Consider the following 26787-nt stretch of genomic DNA (forward strand, 5'->3'; position numbering starts at 1 on the left):
ATTTTAATACTTCAAAACGGCACAAAGATTATAGTCTTGTCATTTACATAGATCAAGGTATTACCAGAGGTTAAATATAAGGTTTCAGTTAAATTGCAAAATCATAAATTATTCTATTTTCCTTATTTTGCCAAACATTTAGAAATTTTACACATTAATGCAAAATATTAAAGTAAAAAAGGAGGTGTGTCAAGAAAAGTAGTAACAACGTTGATACAAAAATGCATTTTATTTCAGAAAAAAAACAACGGTTATTATAAAAATAATGTTTATGTAAAAGAACTTAAAAATAGTTTTTTTTTTCAATAATTTTATAGCGTTTACACGAGATTTGGGTATAATGGGTCTCTAAATTATTGATGCGGAAGTTCGTCAAAATAACGTTAGGCATCTGAACCATAAATTTTTTTAGATGCTGCAGGTCTGTATATTTTGCTTGACAGATCTGCTGAAGTGCTAAAAAAATAACAAAAGCAAGCTTTATAAAACTATTTAATTGGGGGGATTTATCTGTATAACCATATGGAGGTAGCTCAAATTCTATATAATAATTCATAACTATGTCATAAATAAACCGAAGAATAGTGTAGTTTTTTTTCCGTCTTCCAAACTAGTCGCAGAAAATATTCAAGTTTCGTACTTTTCGACCAAGATAATAGTAGATATAGTGATGACGCAGTGAACAAACACCAACGCTACCTTTTTGGCAACAGTCTTGGGGTATGGAGTAAGCTGTAGACAAAACGTGTATAATGAACGAGTATAAACTCAATTGTCTCTTATAGTAAACATCATTTGTACTAATATTGGGTATTTGCAGATCTTTTGCAAAATCCATGCATATAGCCTCTGTATGTACATTTTTTCTACTAGCTATTCTCGCAGCTTGTTTTTTTATATAAAATGGGCTTTAAGTTTATGTAGCTTATTTTCTGTATCTAGTTGCTTAATATTAACATCTAATTTATTTGTTTCCTCCTAAGATTTCACTCGTAGACACTAGTTCTCAAGATCTTTACTTTATGCTAAATATTCATCACAAGAACTACACGTATCGGACCTTGGAAAACCAAAGAAAATATTAAATTTAGTTCAAAAAGTATTTCTATATATTTCTGGAAATGTTTCTACTTACATTGTGTACATTTTGTTAATAGTTAAATCCTCAGATAAGTATAAATTCGACGAGTATTTCAAACTATAATGACTTTTTCTGCCCCTGAAAGACCCTATATTTTTTGTTTCCATAAAAACTTGATAACGATGGTTTTCATGTCTTCCTCTAGTATCTTTTTGAGCGTGACCTGTCAATTTTAGTGATTTTTGTAGAACTTCTAACTTTTTTTCGCAATTCTATGGAATGCCAAAAAGGAATTCTTGTATACTGGAACTTCTTCTTCTTCTGCAGGCCTTACTAGACCGAGTGCGAACTGTGAGCGTAACATACGGACTGAACCTTAATATTAAGAAAACTAAATTCATGGTTGTCAGCCGTACAAATTTAGATCCCGGGGCACTAATGGCAGGTAGCGAAGAGATCCAGAGAGTCGACAGATTCACTTACCTCGGAACTACCCTCAACGTACAATGGGACTACGGTCAAGAGATTAGATCCAGAATTGAAATGGCACGGTCTACATTTATTAAGTTGAGATCCTTGCTGTGCTGCAGTGATCTCAGTTTAGGAACCAAGATGCGAATAGTGAGGTGCTACGTTCTTCCAGTGTTACTGTATGGAGTTGAAGCCTGGACACTGACGCAAGCCACTGAAAAACGAATCGAAGCCTTCGAGATGTGGATATACAGAAGGATACTAAAAATATCTTATGTGGACCATGTCACCAACGTTGAGGTCCTACAGCGCATGACAAAAGAAAAAGAAGTGCTTAATTTAATTAAACAACGCAAGCTTGAGTACCTCGGCCACGTGATGCGGAACGAAGAAAAATATCGAATTCTTCAACTTGTTATGCAGGGTAAAGTATTTGGCAGAAGAGGACCGGGACGCCGTCGTATCTCGTGGTTGAAAAATCTCCGACAATGGTTTGGGATGACCTCAGCGGAGCTGTTTCGCAGAGCAGTCAACAAAACCATGATAGCCTTGATGATCGCCAACATCCGGACCGGATAAGGCACTGAAGAAGAAGAAGGAACTTCTTGTTTTCGTCATTTACATTCTAATGGATTCTATAACTAAAGGCGGCATCATGAAGACGTGCAGAGTCCTTTGATACTCGTGGTATTCCTTGCTGTACAGTTTGTACAGTAATTAATCCGCATAAGTATATATTTTCGGCATCTGTCGACTTCACGAGGTTGAACTTTTTAATAATTTGAATTCTTGCTTGTTCCGGTATTTGTAGAAAACACTTAAACCTAACGTTCTTAAAATCCGGTTCTATTACCTGGCTTTTTCTATTTAATTTCTTATTTACTTCATGAATCCATCCTTATTTTCTACGTTTCTTTGAATTATTTTCTCTTTTGTCCATAACATCACATTTCATAAAATCGTCACCCTCACTAGACATATTTACAACTTGATAACTCTCCTTTCAGGTTCAGTAAATAAACATACATAGCCTCTAAACACCTCTGAACCACGTACAAACTAAATAAATTATTAACCGCTTCGTCGGCGTCGATCACATTGACATTGACATATGTACCTTTTTTCCCTGTAGCGCTCGGACATGCCTCCTTTTTTACTTTGTATAACAAATATAAAAATATGTGTTACATTCTGACTCACCTCTTTCATCAATGTGAATTTTTTAAATGAAATAGTATCCAGGTTGTGCCACTATATGGTCTAATTATCTCATTTTCGCCCGTCATTTGACAGACCTCCTTTTTTCCCAGTATGCTTCAAATGCTTTCTTTAAGTCAATCAGACACAGATATGCTGGTCTGTTATACTAGTGATTTCTCAGTAATATACTTCAACAAAAGTTGTTTTGTTGTTTTTTTTTATCAGGTATGGTTTTCTTGTAACAATCAAAAAACAAATAACAGACTTTTTACCTATTTACATCTATACGGATATGGTTTACTACATTAAAAGGTGGCTGTGACAAATGTTGTCGATTATTTTGCTTCTGTAACATCTGCTTTAATTGTTCCGCCACCATTCTCGAACTTCATTTTCATTGATATCGTTTTCCATAGTTAAAGTATCTTGATGGAAACGCTTTCCATGTTCATCACTAAAGTCTCTTAGATTTTGTAGGAAAAGACTCTTTACGAACCAAGAAAAAGGATTTTAAGAGATATGTTACAACCCAAATTACTTTAGGCTTTCAGTAGGTTAAAAATAAAAAGACTTTTGTACACGCTTATCACAAATGAAAGAATACAAAAGAAAAAATGATATTTAAGTGGATTAAAATTGTATATCTGACAGTAGGGATAAAATGCACACCCATGAACATAGCGTAAACAAGTACATACATGTATAAAGTCGCTGCCCAGGATTCTCCTGGTCACGTCTGGAACCGGCGCTGGACGTGACAACACGTGGTATCTCTGTGATAAGGTGTTGAAGAAGTGATAAAACTAACAATTATGTTATTACTATTATTACTTGTGACCTGTTAACTTAAAAAAATATTTTTAGGACCACAGATAGGACCAAATCTGCCAGTTATTATTTGTTCAAATTATTAAATTAGCTAATTGTAACCTCATTTCCTGATACATGGAAACATAAGGATGAAATATTAAAATTAATTGAATCCCTAAGTCGCCTTAATATTTAAATTTTATATTTACCCTCATCATAATTGATTAACGGTGCATTAACAGATTTGAAAGGTCTGATTCGCAAAAGATATTTTCATTGTGCTGATGCGAAAATATAATTCGAATTCATTTCAGGCTTTTTATTTGAAATGTGCATTTTAATGAATTTTATTTTCGAGATCGATATTGACATCGAAATTGTATAAAATTGAGAAAACTTTTAAGTTTTAATATATCGATAAATAACAATGTAGTATTCTTATAGGTCACCAAATAGACTAATTTGAAGTACTGGGCTAATCCGGCGATTCTCACGTTTGACTTTCAGCCGTCGCGTCGCTTACAGATGCCAGCGCATGGTGTTTAATTTGTCGCCCAGCCTACTGAATTGTGATTGGTCAAATGGCAACAGTAATTGCAGCCAATCATAATTCAGAAGTCTGTTGCTCATTTTCTGAATTATCGTTGGTCGAACGGCATCTGAGCTGCAGCCAATGATAATTCTGAAAATTGGGCATTGGTCGTGGTGCAGGTCCAATCGTAAAAAAGTCCAAAACGACCGTTACGATTGACCTACTTTTTTTGGCATAAAAGAAGTGCACGACGGCCAGGAAATCAGATCTTGTCAGGTTTGGTCCGCAGATCCAGCCTTCTAGGCAAGTTAAGATCCTCTGATCGATTAAGTTCTCAGAGCTTCTTGTTTTCTTTCCACAGCTCACCTTTAAACCCGGAACCTAACGTTCCCATCTTTAACTACGGTTTGTTTGCAAACCAACGGCGGCCATTTTTGAGGGATTTATCTGTGGTTTTCGACTTAGTCGAATTTGCTAATAATTCCCTTAAAAGCGTCGCTATTTTTCAATGATTTAATCTGTGTTTTTGGACTTAGTCCAAAATCTGATTATTTCGGTAGGCTTACAGGTCGTGTAAGAAAATTCTCTTTCAGGATTCTGCTAAGTCCCTACTTCACGGGACTTAGCCGCCGGACGGTGCATATATCCTTTTAGACAAATTGAGACTAAATAAAGACTCCCTGTGTGTTTGTTTTATTTTCTCTTACAGATATATTGCCAACATATATATTTGATACTTGCAAATAAACTTTATAAACTGTGTTTTTATTTCCTATTTCTTTTCTCTTTCAGGTACACTGTTAAAACTTATATATTTAACTTTGACTCTGATATTTTTAACATATACTTATATCTTGTATCCTATTTCTTTTCTCTTTCAGGTACATTGTTAAAACTTATATAATTTAATTCCATCTTTGAATTTGATATTTATTTTATTTCAGGTACACTGTTAAAAATTGAGAATTATTTTCTGACTTTGATATTTGCTATTTTATTTACAGTGTTTAAATTGACTTATATTATTTATGCCTATTTGACACCATTTAAAATAACTTATACTATTTTTCATAGGTCTCAGCGACTTATAAAAATAATTCGAATTTTGTCTCTAATTATTTTTACTGTGTACTTTGTTCCCTTTTTATTGTTGATTATCCCGAATGGCATAACAACCAACATTCCTGTCTTTATCCCGAGTCTCCAGCTCAACTCCTTCCCACTTTAAGCATTTTTGACAAGTGACATTTCCCCTATTTATTAATTTGAATTTTGTTCATATTATGTCTATTGTTAGTAACTAACATAGTTTACCTTTCAGATTCTTAATTTAAGAATAATTAATATAATTATCTTCCAGATTTCCGGATCAGGAGATAATTATAACTTTCTTTCAGATTCTTAGTATAAGTTACAACATATCTTTTCTAACTGTTCTAATTACTTTATTTATTGCTTAATAAACATTTATTGTGTCTCTTCTTTCAAAAAGGCAATTTAATCCTAGCTAAGTGTCCATAGCCCGTGTCTATGGCCACTGACCGAGAGCCCTACTCACTTAGGTCACACACAGCAATGGATAGAGCGGTTAACGAGCCTTCTCTCTCTCTCTAGAAGGAGATGAAAGTTATCCAAGTTACCGACAAATTTGTGACTTACATATTTCTGCTGAGACAAAATTGTTTTTCCATACAATTTTTTTTTTGTATTAATTATTTATATTTATTTATTTTATATTTCTTGAATTATATTTTTCGTTTGAAAGAATTTCGTTGTTTTTGTTCCAAAAAATAAACACATCAGAAAGCTTATTTTTATATTCTTTTGATTAATTATTACTTATTGTAATGTACTATAAAATAATATATCACCTCGAAAATATGTTGGGTTTATTAAAATAATATAATGTACATATAAGTGGCTTCAGATCAAAGACGGACATGTGTCAAAAAAATAAACATTTGATTAGTAGTGGTTTCTTATAGAATTGTTCCTGTTCTTTTCAACGGTGATAATAATTTCCTTTTAACACAGACACAAATACGTTATTTTCAACTTCACAGTTAAAGGTCTGTTTCAAAAACGGACTCCTGCTATAAAGATTTATTTCAAAAACGGACATCTCCCCAACAGCCAATGAGAATGCTGTATTGTGATCACATGACTGAAAAATCAACAATGCCCGCCATTGCTTTCAACTTGTCTGATGCTAATCGTTTTATTTGCGTTTATCGCTACAATCGCTAGTTTAAACTGTTTTTTTTTTGTTTTCGCATATTATTAGTTTACAAAGTAGAGTCATGGAGTCAAACATATATGTCAATCCAGGGACGACGCGTAAAATGAAGAGCGATCCCGAAAAATGGAAAAAAACATTCAGAAACGACACAGGTAAGTCTAATCATTGAACTCAATCATGTATGTACTTAACATTTGATTGCTGTAACAAATTGTCAATAGGTGGGGGGAAATTTGATATGTTACAAGTTACTGTATATGTTCATCCGAGTTATGAATAGTTTTTAAGTCATTTTAAGTGATGATAATGTCTGATTTTAAAATATGTAGCTTGAAAGTTGGCTGTAAAAACATGATCACCTTAGTACCACTTGCTTAAGTTTTTCATAAAATTGAGAGATTCCTAATGAAAATTATGACTATTGACTTGAATGAATAGAGTATTCATTGAATTAACTAAAGTTTAATTAATTCCTCCTTTTGTATGTTCATGCAGGTACTCAGCCAGAGGTCTTCCTCTGTACCACACCTGTCATCACCTAGTTGGATACCAGTGCCAGCTTTTAACAATGCATGATGTCATAGAGTTCCACAAAGCCTTTTACTCCACCCCAGAAAAGCAAGCAAGATGCGTTCATTTTAAAATACTGTCGGACCGGCCCTGGCCGGATAAATAACTACAACCAACAAAATCGCGTTGTTCAAGGTTAGACTTAGATGTACTACTGGGAAATAATCCCTTAGTCAGAGTAGTTTTAATGTAAAATAAATTAAGTGGTACAAAAAAAAAAAAAAGTACTTACGTGTACTGGTGGGACTTAAAGGTCAACAAATTATAATTTCGTCGGGGATTGAAAGAGAAATGGGGGCTTTTCAACCACTAAAATGTAATTCACACAATTTTTCACTGATGATGGTCTTAATAAAGTTTTCACTGATGATGGTCTTATAGGACCAAAAACTTTCTGAATAATTGTAATCCGTTTGGATGTTTTCATTATTTTAATGTTTTTTAATAAATATACCAATTACATTTAAATAATTGATGGATTCGACCGTTACTTGATGGAAATTCATTTTATGTAACAATAAAACACTGAAAACTTTGTTTTCAAAACTTCCACAAAATTTATTTTAAATTCTTATCACTACAGCTGTTTCGGCTGATTGCCTTTCTCAAGTGCGGCAGGTTCTCAAGTAAGGCAATCAGCCGAAACAGCTGTAGTGATAAAAATTTAAAATAAATTTTGTGGAAGTTTTGAAAACAAAGTTTTCAGTGTTTTATTGTTACAATTACATTTAAGGTTTTTTTATTTCATTGTAAAACTTTTTTAGCTATGGTATACAGCCAACTACTGGGAATTATTCCATTTTAAGTTCTATGACTAATAACTTAATAACAAGGACAAACTTTAAAAAACCAATCAAGTTTATCATCGTCAACTCTACAACCCGTAGAAAATGGGAATTCACCAAAATATATTAAACCCATTCATTAGTGGTTGTCGAATGATTAAGGGAGGTTTTAGTTAATTAGGTTATAATGTTAGGTATCTCGAGATAAATCGACGATGAAAACAGTAAGTTAGAAATGTGTTCCAGAACTAATCACATAGTAGAAGCAAGTAATTGAGAAGTTTCAGGCGCCGTCCTCTAATGACTTTATTTACATTTTGACTACTTTGCTACCGAAAAATAAAGATCGTGGGTAAATTTAAGGGCAACTGGCACATACTAAATTATTTCGAATCTTTGTATGTAACTCTAAATCCCAGACTAAATGCATAAATAAACAGGTTACGAGATGTTTATTTACAAGTTTGCTTGTAGGTGGATCGCGGGAACGACCTTGATAATTAGGATTTATAATTCAAGTTGCGGTATTTAATTATACAGTACGATCAAGAATTAAGATGGAAATTGCATATTAAAACTTTAAAGAACAACTGTACTAGTAACTAATCATGAAATATTGGCACATTATCAATAGAGGGCAAAAATTTTGCTAAGAATATATATGTATATTGCAATAATTTCCAAGAAATCTCTCTCACTTCCACCTAGCTACACACTATTTGGCAACTGCTCTCACTTTTCTTGTTAAACATATACTTAACTGCTACTTTAGTGCCTTACTCTGCAACAGTCTTTTCTTAATTTTAATTTTAATTTTGTTAACGAATTCTTCTTTGTTGGAATAATGTATACTGACGATTCTAAGAACAAAGTTAATTGCGCTGTCACGTCTTCTAAAAATATCATCAAGATCTCGACACTTTCATCAATTGGTAGTATTTAGACACCCCAGTTAATGGAAATAGTTTACGTCATGAACTCAATATCAACGACACGTGCTTCTCCAGATATCAGATATCTGTATTGAGTCTCTGTTGTCCCCAATTACGCAATTATCCATAACCCTACTTCGAAGGAGTTTGCTTGACTATCATCATAGGGAGACCTTCCTATATTGGAATTCAAGGCAACAAAATTGCTGATCTTACAACTTACATGGCACTATAAATATATATATATATATATCTTCTTCTTGATGTGCCTATCCGTTACGGATGTTGTATGTTACGGAATCTATATCTTATCTGCAGCAGAAAAGTTGCACAGATGTTGTATTGAACCAGATCCTGAGGTTCTTTAACCAAGATGTTCTTTTTCTTCCTGGACCTCGTTTTCCAAATATTTCTTCTTGCAGGATGGCTTGAAGGAGAGTATATCTAGATTCATTTCGCATAATATGTCCGAAGAACATTTCCTTTCGAGATTTGATGGTGGTGAGTACCTCTCGGTTCTTATTCATTCTTCTGAGGTCCTCCTCATTTGTGACTCGGTCAATCAACGCAATCTTAAGTATTCTCCGATATAGCCACATCTCAAATGCTTTCAGTTTTCTGCACATATCTTCGCCCTGGACCTTGAGTCCACGATTCAACATCGTAAAAAAGGACAGAGAAGACGTAGTGTCGCAGCATTCTTACTTTTGTATCAAGAGAGGTTGTGACTCCGATTGAAGGTGGATAGTGGTAGCTTTTCCGATGCGTGCTCTAATCTCCTGGTTGTTGGTCCATTCTTCATTTATTGTGGTGGCGAGGTAGTTGTAGTGCGTCACTCTTTCTACCGGGAATTGTTTGACGTAGAGTTCTGTTATCCTTTTCTTGCTAATTATCATAAGCTTTGTCTTCTTAACGTTTATATTGAGTCTATATTGTTGACTGTAATACGAGATTTTGTTCATAAGAACTTGTAGGTCTTCTAAGTTGTCCTCAAATACTATTGTGTCATTTGCATATCTGATGTTGTTTAGCCGGTAACCATTTAGTAGAATACCTTTTTGAGTTTCGTGCAAAGCTTCGATAAATATGCTTTCAGAGTACAGATTGAAGATTGAAAAAGAAGAGGAGACAAAATACAGCCTTGCCTCACTCCACGCATGATTTTCACATAGTCAGTGTGTTCACCTTCAACTTTGAGATTTGCTGTCTGATTCCAGTAAAGATTTCTAATTATTTTCAGATCTTGGTTGTTAATTCCTGCTTCTTTTAGTATTTGCATCATCTTGTCCAGTTGACGTCTCTGCATCTCTGGAATAAGACTTGTACTGAGAACAAAGCCTCTTTAGTACCCACAACATTTGTGAAGAAAAACTGGTTGGGGGAATTTTGACTTTCACAGAGCTTGTAGATTCTCTTATGAATTATATTTAGGAATAATTTTAGGAGATGACTCATGAGGCTTATAGTACGGTAATCTTCTATATATATATATATATATATATATATATATTGATATGATGGGTGTTTAAAGAAAATAATTTATAAGTTATATACTAGATAATTTTAGATATAACAAGTATTTGGTTATTTTAAGAAGTTATATACTAGAGAATTTAATAAAAATATATTTATGTGAGGGCATTTTTAAGAAATTAGCATATAAAAAGTATTTTTTTAGTAATTATGATGATGTAGATATATTTAAGTGAGCCACGTGACTAGGCAACCAGATATACATACTCTGAAGTGACGTTTAAGAATAATTACGAATATAAAGTGGGGTTATAATGATAATATGTTGTTTAAAATGTGTAATTTATTAAATTAAAAAGTTTAATTTATATAAGTTACTGATTTAAATGTATACTCTGATCTGAAAAGCCTAAATGCCAACAAAATTCTCGATAGATAAGTAAGGAATTCTCTAGATCACCGGAGATGGCTTTGTTTGCGAAATGGTTTGTTCCAGAAAATTCAGACATGTATTTAATAGAACAAATGGAACATGATTTCTTACCAGATGGTTCTGGAACATCCAAAAAGATATAAATACCCGGTGATTTGGATTCAAGTCAGTCAGAAAGTTTAAGTTAAGTCAGTCAGAAAGTTTAGTAAGAAATATGAAAGTTAGTTGGAGTCAGTCAATCAGTTACAAATAGTCCAATTGTTTAATATAGTGAGTTAAATGAAGATTAAAAATTATGCATATATTTTAATGCACATTTATAATTATACACAAATAATTATTGAAGATTATAAAAGTATATTAGAAGAATATTGGATGGATATTGGAAGGAATTAAAATTATATTATGATTGGAGATTAGTATAAATCAACTTATAATAATTGGATATTGGTATATTGAAAAGAAGAATAAATATAAATGCTGTTTGCTGGTTTGCTTGGTGGTTTATAAATGCTGGTGAAGAAAAATATATCTTAAATTGGTAGAAGCTGATAATTGGAAAAAGTAATTTCACAAAAACAAGGATAACCGAAGTACGAAGACATTCAGTGGTGATTAGAATCTATATAGTGGAAAACAGTTCATTTAGGCATTCAGTGAAAGAAAGATACAAAATTTTGTTAATATAATTTAGTTAGTGTCATAACAATTTCAATTTTGAAGATAGTTTGTTTAAATTTTACATTGTCTATAGAATTTAATTAGTTTTATAAGAATATCAATTTAAAGATAGTTTATTTTAAATTTACATTATCTAGGTTAGATATATATGTGAGTTTTATAATAGTTATAATAAAGATAATTTAAAAAAGTACTTACAAACTAATTCTTTGAGAACCGCGATAAAAACCCTATATTATTAAAAATACTCATTGCTAATCATTCAAACAAACAATACATCATAACAATTTGGCGCCCAACGTGGGGCTCTCTATTTAAAAGAATTAGTTTGGGAAGATAAGTGCTCTCATATAATTAAATTAATTATCAGTAGAAAGAAAAAATTATAGATTTTATTTTTAATTATATTTGAACAAGTAAAGTCTCAAAATGTCTCAAGGAAAGAAAGGTACAAGAAGCAAAAAGAATGAAGAAGATGTGGAAGTAGAAACACAACCTATACAAGAGGAGAATTTAGTTCAAGTTCCACAAGATACTGCAGAAATGAATCCAGAAAGAGAGGAAAATGTCAATATGGCAGCTTTGATGTCATTAATGATGCAGATGAACAAGACAATGGAAGAGAATTCAAAAGAAATCAAAGAAGACATGAGAAAAATAGAACAAAAAATGGAACAGAATTCAAAAGAAGTCAAAGAAGAAATGAAAAAAATGGAACAGAAATTGGAAGAGAATCATAGAAAATTAGAAAAGAAAATAGAAGATAATAATAATAAAATTGTAAACCAAATGGAAAAACAAATGGATAAAAAACTTGAAGCTGCAGAGAAAAAAGTAGCAAATGAAATAAAAAGTTTACGGAATGACTACAAGAAAAGGATAGACAATGAGAGGACAGAAGTAAAGAGGATTATTCAAGATAATAAGATAGATATAGAACAGAAAATAGAGTTGCAGAAATGTAACTTAGAAGTAAAAATTAACGAAGACAGGAGAAACGCAGAAGAAAAATTAGAGGATATACAACAAAATATCCAAATAAATAGTAATCAAATAAGAAATGTGGAACAGAGAATAGATGATATTTCACAAATGAGAGACATAGGGAGACCTTACTTAAATTTAACAAATGAGACTGGGATTAAATTCTCTGGTAATAAAAAAAAATTTGCATCCTAGAGTATACATAAATAGTTTAAAACATAAATTAAGATTTGTGAATAATATTAATGATATTAAAGATTATATTAGAATGACATTAAATGACAATGCAGCAACTTGGTTTGCTAGTATTGAAAATGATTTAGATAATTTTCAAACATTTGAAAATAAATTTTTAAATTATTATTGGGGTGAACTAGAGCAAGCTAAGTTTAGAGAAATTCTATATTTTGGAAAGTATAATCAAAATTTAAAATCAAATATGGTAGATTATGCATTGAAACTGATAACAGTTGCAAAATATTTAGAACCACCGCTTAGAGAGGATGAAACGGTCTTAAATGTATCTAGACATTTTGATGCTGATGTTGTGCAAACAGTAACTGTACAAAATATTCAAACAATAGATAGTTTTATTAATTTTATTCAAAGAATACAAAGAGGTAATATGACAAGTAATAATAATAACAACAAAAAAAAACAATAATAACTTTCAATATAATAAAAATGATAATCAACAATATAGACAATCATATAACAATAATACTAGGTATGGTGATAGTTTACAAAATTTTAATAATAATAACAGTAATCAAAATAGACAGAACTTTAATAACAATACTAGTTATAATAGACAAAATTTTAATAATAATACTAATTATAATAGACAACATTTTAATAACAGTACTAATAATAATAGACAAGATTTTAACAATAGAAGAAATACAGAGCGACCTAACTATAACAGACAGGTAAATTGTGTTCGAAGGAATAGAAGCTGCGAAGACAGGGAACGAAGTAGTACAAGGCAGGAAAATGTGAGTAGAAGTCATAGTAGGGAAAGACATAGGACATCAGATCCAAGTGGTCAGATACAATCTGACAATTCTAATAATCAAAATTTTGTTCAGTAAACTTTCTGAATTACAAGTTAGGCCATTGCTCTTATGAAAAACCTTCTGAATTTATTTCTCTAGATGAAGATAAAATTTTGTAAGAAAAAGGGAATCAACATTCATTTTACAAGTATCAGACATCCTCAGGCAAATCCTGCAGAAAGATATATTAAAGAAGTTATAAAATATTTAAGAATAGTGTGCCAAGATCAACATGAAACGTGGCAGCAACATATACCACAAGTAGAATATTTTTAAATAATACACATAATTTAAATACAGAGGAAGTACCAGAATATTTAATGTTTGGCCATATAGGAAACAGAAAATGGATTAGTGAATATAATCAGGATATGTTAGAACAAGTAATGCAGAAAGTGAATAACCGAATTAGGAGGAAAGCTGAAAAATATATCAGAAGACAAAATCGAAAAATAAAAAAACCAATCACATTTCAAAAGGGAGATAAAGTGTTAATTCGTTTACTTAGAAAAAGTAATGTTAAAGAAAATCGTTGTAAGAAATTACAACCAATGTTTGAAGGTCCATACTGAATTGAAAATCAGAATGGACTAAATAGTTATGTGTTAATAGATGCAGAGAACAGACTACGAGGCATGTTCCATATCAACGACATTTTTAAGTATTATGAAGAGAATGAATAATGTTTTCTATACTTTTAACATTAATAATAACAACTGTTACTGATATATCCATTTTATTCAATAGACTTGATTTGTTAAATAAATGGTAGATTTCATTATTGTGAATCAATTTGACATCATACTTGTAGTCTTGTACATATGGAAATTATTTTGTACCCTAAAAATCATAATTTGGGGTTAGATACAAAATTGATTTTATAAATGTCTTTCTAATATAATAAAGTGTAAAACTTACCAATTTATATGGATGAAAGCCTTTTGAATGGAAATAATTCCTAGATTTGTATCCTAACATCCATGGTAAAATGTAGTTAACACAAAAATATAAACACAAAAACTTCCATTTAACATGACAGTTTGACATAGACAGTGAACAGGGATGTATCTAATAGAACACATTTTAAATAAAAAAAAATTGAATTATTAATTTACTAAGGTATGTAGATAAGAAAATGAATATTTAAAAAAATAATAAGTAAATTATTTATTTTAAATATTATTTTGGGGTATTGATATAATGGGTGTTTAAAGAAAATAATTTATAAGTTATATACTAGATAATTTTAGATATAACAAGTATTTGGTTATTTTAAGAAGTTATATACTAGAGAATTTAATAAAAATATATTTATGTGAGGGCATTTTTAAGAAATTAGCATATAAAAAGTATTTTTTTAGTAATTATGATGTTGTAGATATATTTAAGTGAGCCATGTGACTAGGCAACCAGATATACATACTCTGAAGTGACGTTTAAGAATAATTACGAATATAAAGTGGGGTTATAATGATAATATGTTGTTTAAAATGTGTAATTTATTAAATTAAAATGTTTAATTTATATAAGTTACTGATTTAAATGTATACTCTGATCTGAAAAGCCTAAATGCCAACAAAATTCTCGATAGATAAGTAAGGAATTCTCTAGATCACCGGAGATGGCTTTGTTTGCGAAATGGTTTGTTCCAGAAAATTCAGACATGTATTTAATAGAACAAATGGAACATGATTTCTTACCAGATGGTTCTGGAACATCCAAAAAGATATAAATACCCGGTGATTTGGATTCAAGTCAGTCAGAAAGTTTAAGTTAAGTCAGTCAGAAAGTTTAGTAAGAAATATGAAAGTTAGTTGGAGTCAGTCAATCAGTTACAAATAGTCCAATTGTTTAATATAGTGAGTTAAATGAAGATTAAAAATTATGCATATATTTTAATGCACATTTATAATTATACACAAATAATTATTGAAGATTATAAAAGTATATTAGAAGAATATTGGATGGATATTGGAAGGAATTAAAATTATATTATGATTGGAGATTAGTATAAATCAACTTATAATAATTGGATATTGGTATATTGAAAAGAAGAATAAATATAAATGCTGGTTGCTGGTTTGCTTGGTGGTTTATAAATGCTGGTGAAGAAAAATATATCTTAAATTGGTAGAAGCTGATAATTGGAAAAAGTAATTTCACAAAAACAAGGATAACCGAAGTACGAAGACATTCAGTGGTGATTAGAATCTATATAGTGGAAAACAGTTCATTTAGGCATTCAGTGAAAGAAAGGTACAAAATTTTGTTAATATAATTTAGTTAGTGTCATAACAATTTCAATTTTGAAGATAGTTTGTTTAAATTTTACATTGTCTATAGAATTTAATTAGTTTTATAAGAATATCAATTTAAAGATAGTTTATTTTAAATTTACATTGGCTAGGTTAGATATATATGTGAGTTTCATAATAGTTATAATAAAGATAATTTAAAAAAGTACTTACAAACTAATTCTTTGAGAACCGCGATAAAAACCCTATATTATTAAAAATACTCATTGCTAATCATTCAAACAAACAGTACATCATAACAATATATATATATATATATATATATATATATATATATATATATATATATATATATATATATATATATCTACGGCATAAAGTGGACTCCGCCCGTGTTAAAATTCAGGTTCAAGTGAGCTCCATGGTCAAGTGGCCACCGATATACGGAGCTCACTTGACCATTCCATAATATTGGCTCTGTCGATTCGTCAACATGTATAGTTTCATAATTTTTAAAAATTTTGTGGAGCCCCTAATTACCCCTGTATCATGAATGTATATCGCTTAGTTCACGTGTATATAGTATAGGGGTCGTTCAGATCTTTTTCCGTGTATATTGGAACCATAAGTATATCGGTTTAAGTAAGCTGTGATAGTTTGGCAACTATGGGATTAAGCCGTTTATTTCCAGCGGATATTCTAAACGGTTCATATGGACTCCTTACTTTTGTTATCATTCATACGCATTACAGTATGTAACAGATATGTGTACTACCAAATACCTGTTTTTAGTAGGTACGTGCTTTTCTAAAAATAGATTTATAGATACAAAAGGATTTCATTACCAAGTTGGATGTGTTTTTTCATATGCGAAAATTATCTAATGTATTTTGTTAACGTGAGTATGTCTTTATACGTTTTATTTAAGAATCCGGTTAATAAGAACTTCTTTTATTTCATCCATTGTTTCATGATATCTTATATACAGCTTTTTATTATTTTATTTCTTTTATTTTATTATTTTATTTTTTTATCTGTGTACTACTGTATAATTCTGGATAGAAGGTTATCTCAAAATAAATATTTAAGTGCTAAAATAGATATTTTTTGTTAAAATGGGTAGTAGTGCACAAAAAAGGGAAGACTGATTAATTTATCTAACACGAATTATACAACTTCACCAATAGTACATATTTCTGAATGTTTTATCTCCTATTTAGGGGTAATATGTAATCAATATAAGTGGAGTTAGTGTCAAATTTGCAATGATCTTTATAAGTAATAGCTTACTGACTGTACTTTACATGTTCAGTTCACATAAATAAACCTTGTCCCTTCAGAAAAGAGCGATTCGAATGGTAAAGTTTACTAAGAAAGTGTAATAAGTCTTGTACCACCCCACATGCACACAAGTTAACCGGTGTTTGCAGGCCAGAGTCCTCCTGGCAGATTTAAGAAAGATAACTACCATAAGGAAGTTCCTTTCGAGGGATCAGATGGCGAGGAGCAGCTTATTTTTGTTTGTATATCTTGCAGATTTGTTGATATAGCTATTTTTTTCTTGATTTTAGTCATAAAATGGGCCTGATATTCGTGGAGTGGATGTTACGAATCTGGACTTTGTTTCTTTTGCTCTCTAGCTAATTATCTTCGGATATTAGGTGGATTGATAGCTACGATATTATAGAGCTTATGTATGGATGTGAGTCTTAATATTTGCTGAATTTGGCTGACTAATTTATAACTAAATCTACGTGTTAAGTATGTGTTGGTGTCACTTATACTATCAAGGTATATTAGGCAGCAGAAGCATAGAGTTCAAGCGTCTACGTTTTAAGGGTGGAAGGATGTGCTTCACATTTTTAGCTGACAAGTTTGCAGAGAATATTATTTTCTGGTTCTAGTTTGGCATTTGATTTTAAAAAAAGTACTGTGAATGACAAAGTGTGATAGAAACTATCTTCAAGCTATTTATAGCAAGTCCAGAGTTTAAGGATTTCATGACACTATTGGTTCAGGTATATATTCAGATTTGTGAAAGTGTCTCTGTTAGGGACATTGAAGGAGCACACCTGACTTTTTTCGGGGTTTGGCTTAAAATTGAGTTATAATCTATTTTTAGGTATGATTTAGATTTTTCTCCACTTCACCAACAAAAGTTTTTGGCTGTGCAACAATAGATAATGTATCTTCTACATAATAAAAGTCCTAGTATTTACTGGTATGAGTTGTGTAAATGTTATACAGAGTAGGTGCCATTACAGGACCCCAAAGAGACAGTTATTCTACGTTCTCCATCTGCTATTCTTACCATTGAGTGATACGAAAAATTTTCTGTTGTGTAGGCATACGCGGATAATACAAGTGAGTTTATTACCTCAGGGGATATTACATAGATTTTGGAGAAATACCCTATAATTTAAGGTGTCGTAAGCGGCATTAAGATTAACTAATACCACTCCTCATACCTGATATCTTTCGTACTTCTCTTTGCTGTGTTGGGCAAGATTTAGTATTTGTGACGTATATGATTTAACCTGTCATATATAGCCACTTTTTTTTTAATTTGAGTTTTTCTTCTATTATCGATTTATATTAAGGATCATGTGCAGAAGTATTTTGTATAGCTGACAAAATAAATAGATATATTGGCCGATAGCTTTTGTGGTCGTTGGAGTTTTTGCCAGGTTTAAGCAAGGCAACAACTTTGTCTTTGCTTTGCTTGTCTAAAGACTTTGGATATTAGCCATTGTTGTATTTTTGGTTCAAATTTTAGAGTTAGTTTTGTGCTCAGATCCTCAGCCAGGAGCCGTAATATTGTTCATTATATACGTGGATAGCGGATCCAAGCTCAACATCGTTGAAAGGTTCTCTCAGCTGACTGGTTTTGTTTTCTTTCATTATAAGTTTTTCTTTGCTTCTTTGCCTGCATTTAATATGTAATTTTCAGCGATCAGCTTAATACCAAATACCATAGAATTGGCCATCTATGTGCTTCCTGCATTTTGTTAAGTGCATATGTAAAGTGGAGTGTCTTTATCTCTAGATATACTCTTAATATTTATACACATAATTAGAATAGTTATAGACCAAAAATATCCTGGCTTAAAAACCTAAGGGAATGGTTTGAAAGCAGTAGTGCGGAACTTTTTAGAGCGGCAGTCAACAGAGTCCGTATAGCCATGGTGATTTCCAGCCTTCGATAGAAGATGGAACTTAAAGAAGAAGGTGGAAAATAGCATAAACTATCTACGTAATAAATCCCATTAACCTGTTAGTAATGGATAACCAGATATATTAAAAAAGATTAAGTGCCTTTCTTTTTATTTTGGATTTTGAATTTTGCATAACTAGAGCAAGCGACTAATTTTCGTGTATTAGTTTTGCATCAGTAGACCAAGCGCCTCTTGCGAGCGTTTTAATGATTGTAAATCGAATATTTGGCAACATATTATGTACATAAACGTTGTTAACAATGGTGACGTTGGCAACTTGTTGAGGCGTTTAGATTAAGAAGTAGTGGCAGTTATTGCTTAAATTTTTCTATAATAGTCACATTACAGAAGAGCTAACACAGAAAGAGAATACCTAACAAAAGACATAACACTAAGTAAAATGTATGAATTGTATATTAAAGAAGCAGATAATGACCTTGTTAAATTTTCGTTTTACAAAAAAATGTTTTTAACACGATTTAATCTTCAAAGAAAAAAGTTGAAAAAAGTTACTTGTAGTAGATGTGATTGTTTCGAATTAGAAATTAAAAATTGCGCAGATAACGAACAATTAAACAAGTTAAAAAAAGAAAAAATGTGCAATTAGAAGAAGCTGAAAATGCACAATCTAGAAGAAAACTAGACATGAAGATAAGCAACTATCAACCAGAAGTGGAAACCTTTTGATTTGATTTAAAGAAAAACTCTTCCCCTTCCGAGAATTCTAATAAATATTGTATAGTATAAGCGTCAATTATGTATATACAATCTTGGTATCCATAGCGCCAAGGATAACAAAGGTCATTGTTATATTTGGATAGAAGGTGAAGCTGGTCGGGGAGCCCAGGACGTAGGCATTTGTCTTAAGAAACATATTGAAGAAAATGTTACTTCTGCAAGACATGTAATTTTTTGGTCAGACTCTTGTGGCGGCCAAAACCGCAACATCAAAATAATTTTGATTCTGAAAACGATTTTGGAAACTCATCCTACCATTGAAAAAATTACATTACGCTATTTCCTTCCTAGTCATAGCTTTTACCCAATGGTAGTGATTTTGGAGATTTTGAAAATGCCCTAAAATTTCAACAACGTTTATATATCGTTGATGATTAAATAAACGTGATCAAAAAATCTCGTAAAAAGAAACCACTAGTAGTTCACAGAATGAAAAAAAAAAAAGAATTCGTTGGAACAAAGAAGTTAGAAACGATGATTACAAACCGTAAGTCAGACAGAAAAGAGTAAGGCTGGTTTAAAACAAGAGAAATTTAAATAAGAAAGGATATACCACTCATTATTTTTATGAAAACTTAACACTAGTGAAGTTGAAGTAAATCTTTACAAGGATTTTTAAAAAGGACAGCCTGTTGCAATGCAATCCGTAAGTAACCACTTGATTCCTCTTTGGCCCACAGGCAAGCCACTTTTTGTGCCTAAGCTTAACGACATTCTTTAACGCACCTAATACCAAATGATGCAAAACCTTTGTATTGCTCTCTTTTCAGAAACAATACAATAGAAGACGACATTAAAAGATTTTATATTTTTGATTAATTTCTTAAGTAATATAAAATATTCAAAAACAACGACTATTTTTGTCATACCCAAAAAGAAATAATAGCTTGTGGCCTACCAATAATTCACTAAAAGTGATATTTTAGTTACTCATCACTAGACCAAACGACCTCCATGTCGCTTGGTCTACTGATGTATAACACAATTACACAATGTGGCGAAAATCGTAAGTCGACCAAAAGACTTTTTTTTTGTTTTTCTTTAATATTGGACAAGTTACTATTTCGCACTTATAAGAAACATAAAAAACTGTATTCGAAAACAAAAAATTACGACAATTGTAACATATAGTGAATTTTAATAGAGTGAAAACTTTAAAGTCAAATATCACAAAATCATATTTTGGCGCTTGGTCAAGTGATGAATTACGCCGTCCATATAAAATTACGAGACAATATTCATATGCTGTGGACAAATCGTCATATTTGCGTTATATTGATATGTATACGACAATCAGCTGTAAAAGTCATTACCTTTTTTTTGCCGTATCATATTTAGCATAGTCTTCTGATTTATTTTGTAGTATGTTAACTAAACCGGTTTATTTTGCGTGAAATGAATCCACAATTCGTCTAATAATATTATGTTTTTAAAACAGTTGTGTTTTTATGCTCATCCGTTCACTTTTTGTAAAGCAGTCTGTGTAAATATTAGGGATTTACTTATATAATCTTTTTGTATATATAATTTGTTTATTGATTTTACTTTTTAGATAAAGTTTCATAATTATAGTCCTCTTGCTTTTATTATCTATGGTAATACATATACATACCCAATTCGAAAGGGAGAAAACCAGCGGTTTCTAGATTAAACATAGACATTCTTCTCTCTATCTCCCTCTATGTTATATAAAGATCATCGTCATCGCATAGTCAAAACACAGCAAGATTCTATTGCCTTTTCTTCTTTTTGTCTCCTCATTTCTATTGTAAACTAAGCCACGTAAATGACGTTTTAAAAATTTATGTCAATATTTCTGAAGTGCCTTTCCTGGGATAATTTTTTTAAGCCTAGTTCGTTTGATTACAAGTAATTGATTTGATAGCTTCCAACAGAGAAGTATTGATTGTAGGTAGAATAGCAAGTGTTGATAAATATGATGGGTCGGTAGGTAGTCTCATTATTCCTAAATCTGATCATATGTTACCTCCACCCTTCATTTGTAGACATCGTCTCGTGGCATTCTCCCAATTTAACTTGGTAATGCAGTTATTGAGAGAGCCTTTGGATATAGCTAGCTGAACGTTGGAGTTGAGATTGAGTTTCTTGTACGACATTGCTATCTTTATATATGTGTTTGACATTGGCATTAGTTCCGTTCGTATTGGTTAGTACTCGGACCTTTGTAAGTCGGAAAATACCTCTGATGGCTTTTCTAGCAATCCTGATTCCTGATCTAATTAATACGTTCTTGTCACATATCCACACATTAGCACTGGTTTAATCACTGTTTTATATATCCTGCTTTTAGAGATTCGTATTAGACTTCTGGATTTAAAAGTGTTATAAGGGTTATATATACATCAATTCCTGAATATTCCCTTTTATTTCTTATGTGACAACGTTATCTACGATATCTAAAACGCTGCAATGTTTCAAAATAATATGGCTTTATCGTATGGCGTTACGTTATGTCCCACTCTACATCCTCTCTTTTGTATGTTAAAGAACATTTATTTTATTTTTTTATTAAGTGACTATTAGACCGTTTTTTTGCTGCTAATAGCATTATTTTATAGCATTCTAATATTTAATTTATGGATTAAATCCAGATAGCAAATAGATATTCTTCACTTTCGCGAAGAAATATTATTCTAACACACAAAATTAATAAATTGCCAAAACCTTCCTTGCATATTCTGTTCACTTATCAGGGGCAGCAATATCAGTATCAAAATAAGGCGTATAGTCCTGGACTGGCTAATTGTTGGATAATAGGAAGCATGAGTCTAGCAGTTTTATTGCTTTCGGGACTGCACCAGGTATCGGGGAGCAGAAATATCATTACCAAGTTAATGCATATAGGAATTGTTGCTCGAACTTTATTAATATTAACATCATTTAATCTTCGCTTATCCACTGCTGGGCATAGATCTCCCTCATAATTTTCCATCTATTTCGATCTTGTGCCTCTTGCATCCAATTCCTATGACAACGTTTTAGATCGTCAGTCCAACGTGTTGGTGGACATCATCTCTGCTTCGGTAGGCATCATCTCTTGGTCTCCATTCCAGTATCCGCTTGTCCATCTATTATCTGTCATTCGAGCCACGTGACCTGCCCAGTTCCATTTCAGTGTTGCTGCTCTCTCTACTGCATCAGCCACTCCGGTTCTTTGTCGTAGCTGGCGATTTGGGATCTTGTCTCGTAGTGAAATGCCCAACATAGCACGCTCCATCGCCCTTTGACACACACGGATCTTTTGAACTGTTCTCCTTGTCATGGTCAACGTTTCCGCACCGTAAGTTAACACTGGCAAAACACACTGATTAAACGTTTTTCTTTTAAGGCATATTGGTATATCAGACGATTTGAAAATATGGTTCAGCTTGCCGAAGGCTGCCCAAGTCAGTCTTATATGATGGAGAAGCTCAACGGTTTGGTTATCTTTTCCTATGCGAATCTCATGACCTAGGTATTTATAGCCCATTACCTTTTTTTTTTCGTCTTTATAGAGGGGGGGTCTGGAATCTTCAAAAGACATCTTAGTCCAGGGCGCCGCCTGACTAACTTTAGTGCAGGATTCGTTCTTCGTACTCCCGGCGATAGTTCCCGAGGTACTTTAAAATGCCCTCTCGTCGCCGAGTCTACGCCGAACGCCTACCTGCTAAACCAGACCCTCCTCTGTCATCCAGCGATCCGGAAGCGGAATGGCCGCTGTAAGGCCGGCATCACTTCCGAATCACTACCTTTATTCATTCATTCTCCATTCATACACATCCACACTCTATTCATCAGAAAGGAGGTTCCCTGTCTCGTTCCAGGTAGCGCGTAGAAGACACTCATCGCTCCTAGTTCGGCATTATTTCCAGATGGGCATTTCCTCCTTCCCCACAGTCTGACTCACGCATTCCAACTCACACAGTGTGACCCACTTTTCTAGCTTCACCTTTCAGCATCATTCACTCTTACCTTTAGCGTTGGTTTAGCAGTCTTTCTTCCTCTTCCTTTTTCTTGATTACTGCACGGATATAGCTGTGTATATTAGTCCAAACTAATTTATTTTCAATCATTCTCTCAATCATTTCTCTCACTGTAACAAAATTCACACCTGTCTCTCTCTCCATTCTGTTCCTTTCCACTATCCATCTGCTGCAATCTAACATCGTATGTGTCACAGTGTCCGAGTATCCACAGTATAGGCATTCATCTGTATCAGCCTTTCCGATCCTATAGAGGTAGGCCCTAAAACACCCGTGTCCTGTGAGCACCTGCGTCAGGAAATAATCCAGTCACCTGTGGCCACAGTCCACCCAATCTCTTATGTTTGGGATCAGCATTTTCGTCCACTGTGCCACATCTTCCGTGTTGTTCCATTCTTCTTGCCATCTTTCAACTGACCTTTCCCTTTCCTGTCTTTTCTCGGCCACAGTAAGGTTTGGACCTCTTCTCTCATACAGCTCTTTTCTTTCCACCGCCAAAACATGCAACGGAACACATCCAGTGATGGTCCATAAGGCTGCCGCAGACACAGTCCTGTAGGCGCATGCCACTCGCAACAGACTTGTTCTGTCTACTCGTGTCATGAGACTCCTACAGGCAGTTATCTCAACGGCCTCGCTCCAGACTGGTGCCGCGTAGAGGACGATCGATTGTACAACACCGTGTAAGACCCTCCTCCTTTCGGATTTGGGTCCTCCAATGTTCGGCATCACCCTCCCCAACGCAGCCGTACTATTCGCAGCCTTCCGGACCACCTCCCGTACGTGCTCTCCCCATTTTCCATTCTGGTGCAATGTCACTCCTAGATACTTTACATGTTTCTTAGGTGTTAGACATGCTCCCGCACATTTTAATTCAATATTTTGCCTATTCCTTGTCCCCTTCAGAATGATGGCTTCGGTTTTCTCTGTCGCAAGTTTCAGTCCGTGCTGCGTCATCCATTTCTTTACGACGCTGCCTGCGTTTCTAACCCGGTACTTGAGATCTGGCTCATCCCGAGCCACTACCAGTACAGCGAGGTCATCCGCGAATGCGAAGGGGGTTGTACCCTCTCCGTATTCACAGTGCATAACCCCGTCATATGCCAGATTCCATAGCGTCGGGCCCAAGACAGATCCCTGGGGTACCCCGGCCGTCACGTCCACGATCGTGCCCTTTTCCACCATAATCCTTCTTTCGGACAGATACTCCGCCACCACATTCATCAGGTAACCAGGACATTCTCTCTCCTCCATTGCCTTCATTACCTCGTTCCACTGCAACGTATTGAATGCATTCTTAACATCAAACAACAGCAGAGCCGCCCAGCGATGTTCATCCCCTCTGTTGCGCAATGCTTCGAGTACACTCATGATTGCATCAATCGTGCTTTTCCCTTTACAAAAACCAAATTGCCTCCTTGATAAACCACCTGACCTCTCAATCATGTCGTCTATGCGTACTCGCAGCATCCTTTCATACAGCTTACTGATGCATGGAAGCAGACAGATGGGGCGATACTTTTCCCTAGCTTTGGGAAGCAGTATTAACCTCGATGTCCTCCAAGGCTTAGGAAAAGTTTGTGCTTCCAGCAGTGCATTCATATGTTCCAGAAGCCACGCAGGTTCCACCCGTCTTAGACCCTTCACCGCCTCAGGTGGTATCTGATCTAGTCCTGGGGACCGACGAGTCTTCAGTGAACCCAATGCCTCGATAAGTTCATCCATGGTAAAGGGTACAGCTCGCTCAGCTCCTTCATCCCTCCATACACCATGACATCTGCCGTCCGGAAAGAGCTCTCTTGTTACCTCAAGCTTCTTATCCATAGGCATTTCGTAAGGAGAATACGCATGGAACTTCTTCATGACGATCTTGTATCCCTGGCCCCAGATGTCCTCATCCAGCTGTTCACACAACTCTTTCCAGTGCCTTCTTTTTTCTGTACGGATTTTCCTGTACAGTTCCCTCTTCCTTGTGCGGTACTCTTCCTCGATCTCCTCGATGATCTCAGGGTTGATTCCTGCTCTACCTCTTGCTCTTGTTAACCTTCTTCTCATCGCTATACACACATTTCTTAGTGCCTCGATGTCCGCATTCCACCAATATGGCATCCTGTTGACATCTTGGCGACCAATCTTGCTTCCCTCCATCGCTTCTTTAATGACTCTCTCCAGGCTTTCCACTGTCGGTGATTGACCCTGCATTATGCTCACTCTCCATTTAATTAGTTCCTCGTATACTTTCCAGTCATTCCCATCGCCGCATCTGCCCATCGACGTCCCGGATGCACGGACCGTGTTAGTGGTCCCCTTTCCAGTTATCGAGAACTCAATGTATTGATGTTCAGTTCCAGTGTAGTCTGGCAAAACCTTCCAACCTACTGCTTTCGCCGCTATTTCTTGTGTCGCCATGGTCACGTCGATGTACGTACCTGTACCTCTCCTAACAAACGTAGGTTCCAGACCTGTGTTCAGAACCACTAGGTCTAGAGCACCCACCCAGTCAGTTAGTATCCTGCCGCGAGCATCGGTGATGGGAGATCCCCAGTCCGCTGCTTTTGCGTTAAAATCTCCCAGCACTACGTATTCTCCTCCTGTGTTTCCCACTTCCTGCATGATTTCGTCTATCTTCATCTCGTACTCGCCCACCGTCACGTTTGGAGAAATATAACAGCAGACCAGTCGCACCCCCTCCATCCGAACAATCACATATCCTTCTTTCGGCTTAATTTCATACACTCGCAGTTTCCTATTGTAGATTCGTACAGCAGCTCTCCCGGTCGTATCTACAAACCATCCTCTTCTTTTCACCGCTGTTGGATTTGGTTCCGCCGTCACCAGCACATCGATGTTCTTTTCTACTGCGGCAGTCTCAGCAAGATCATGTGCTAGTCTTGCCGTTCCCACATTAGTTTGGAGCACTCTCAGCTCTCGAGTCATGTTTTCTTTGTTTGCCATTTCTAAACCTTGGATTTCTTTCGCGCTCTCTTTTACACTCTCATACTCTTGGGACTAGTCCTCAGTTATTTCTATTTTCAACCAGTCGGTTGAACTTTGGGCATATTCTTGAATTTGCCACATGCCCATTCACGTCGCAGTTGAGGAATCTGGTTGTTTCTTCCTTGCATTCCAGCGCTATGTGACCCTCTTTGCCACATCGGAAGCAACATCCTCTTCTGTTCTGCCCCTTGCAGTGCCATTGTTTGTGTCCAAAGGCAAGACATCTCAAGCATCTCGGTATTTCTAACCTTGATTTTATCACTCGGCAGGATGTGTAGTCTACTTTTATTCTTTTTATTTGCAAGATCTTTTCGGCAACATCTTCATCCACATCGATCACGGCACTCATCATC

At 34.1% G+C, this 26787-nt stretch overlaps 1 protein-coding gene across 1 annotated transcript; it reads right to left on the reverse strand.

Moving 5' to 3' along the window:
* Window positions 1-627: 627 nt before the first annotated feature.
* LOC140452729 (uncharacterized) lies at window positions 628-26392 on the reverse strand. The gene is made up of 2 exons (XM_072547054.1): window positions 25676-26392; window positions 628-732 (listed from the first exon to the last, which is right to left on the reverse strand). Exons 1-2 carry the CDS (start codon window positions 26390-26392, stop codon window positions 628-630), a joined length of 822 nt encoding a protein of 273 aa, XP_072403155.1.
* Window positions 26393-26787: the final 395 nt, after the last annotated feature.

This window comes from Diabrotica undecimpunctata, chromosome 11, assembly GCF_040954645.1.
Source record: "Diabrotica undecimpunctata isolate CICGRU chromosome 11, icDiaUnde3, whole genome shotgun sequence".
Classification (NCBI taxonomy): Eukaryota; Metazoa; Arthropoda; class Insecta; order Coleoptera; family Chrysomelidae; genus Diabrotica; species Diabrotica undecimpunctata.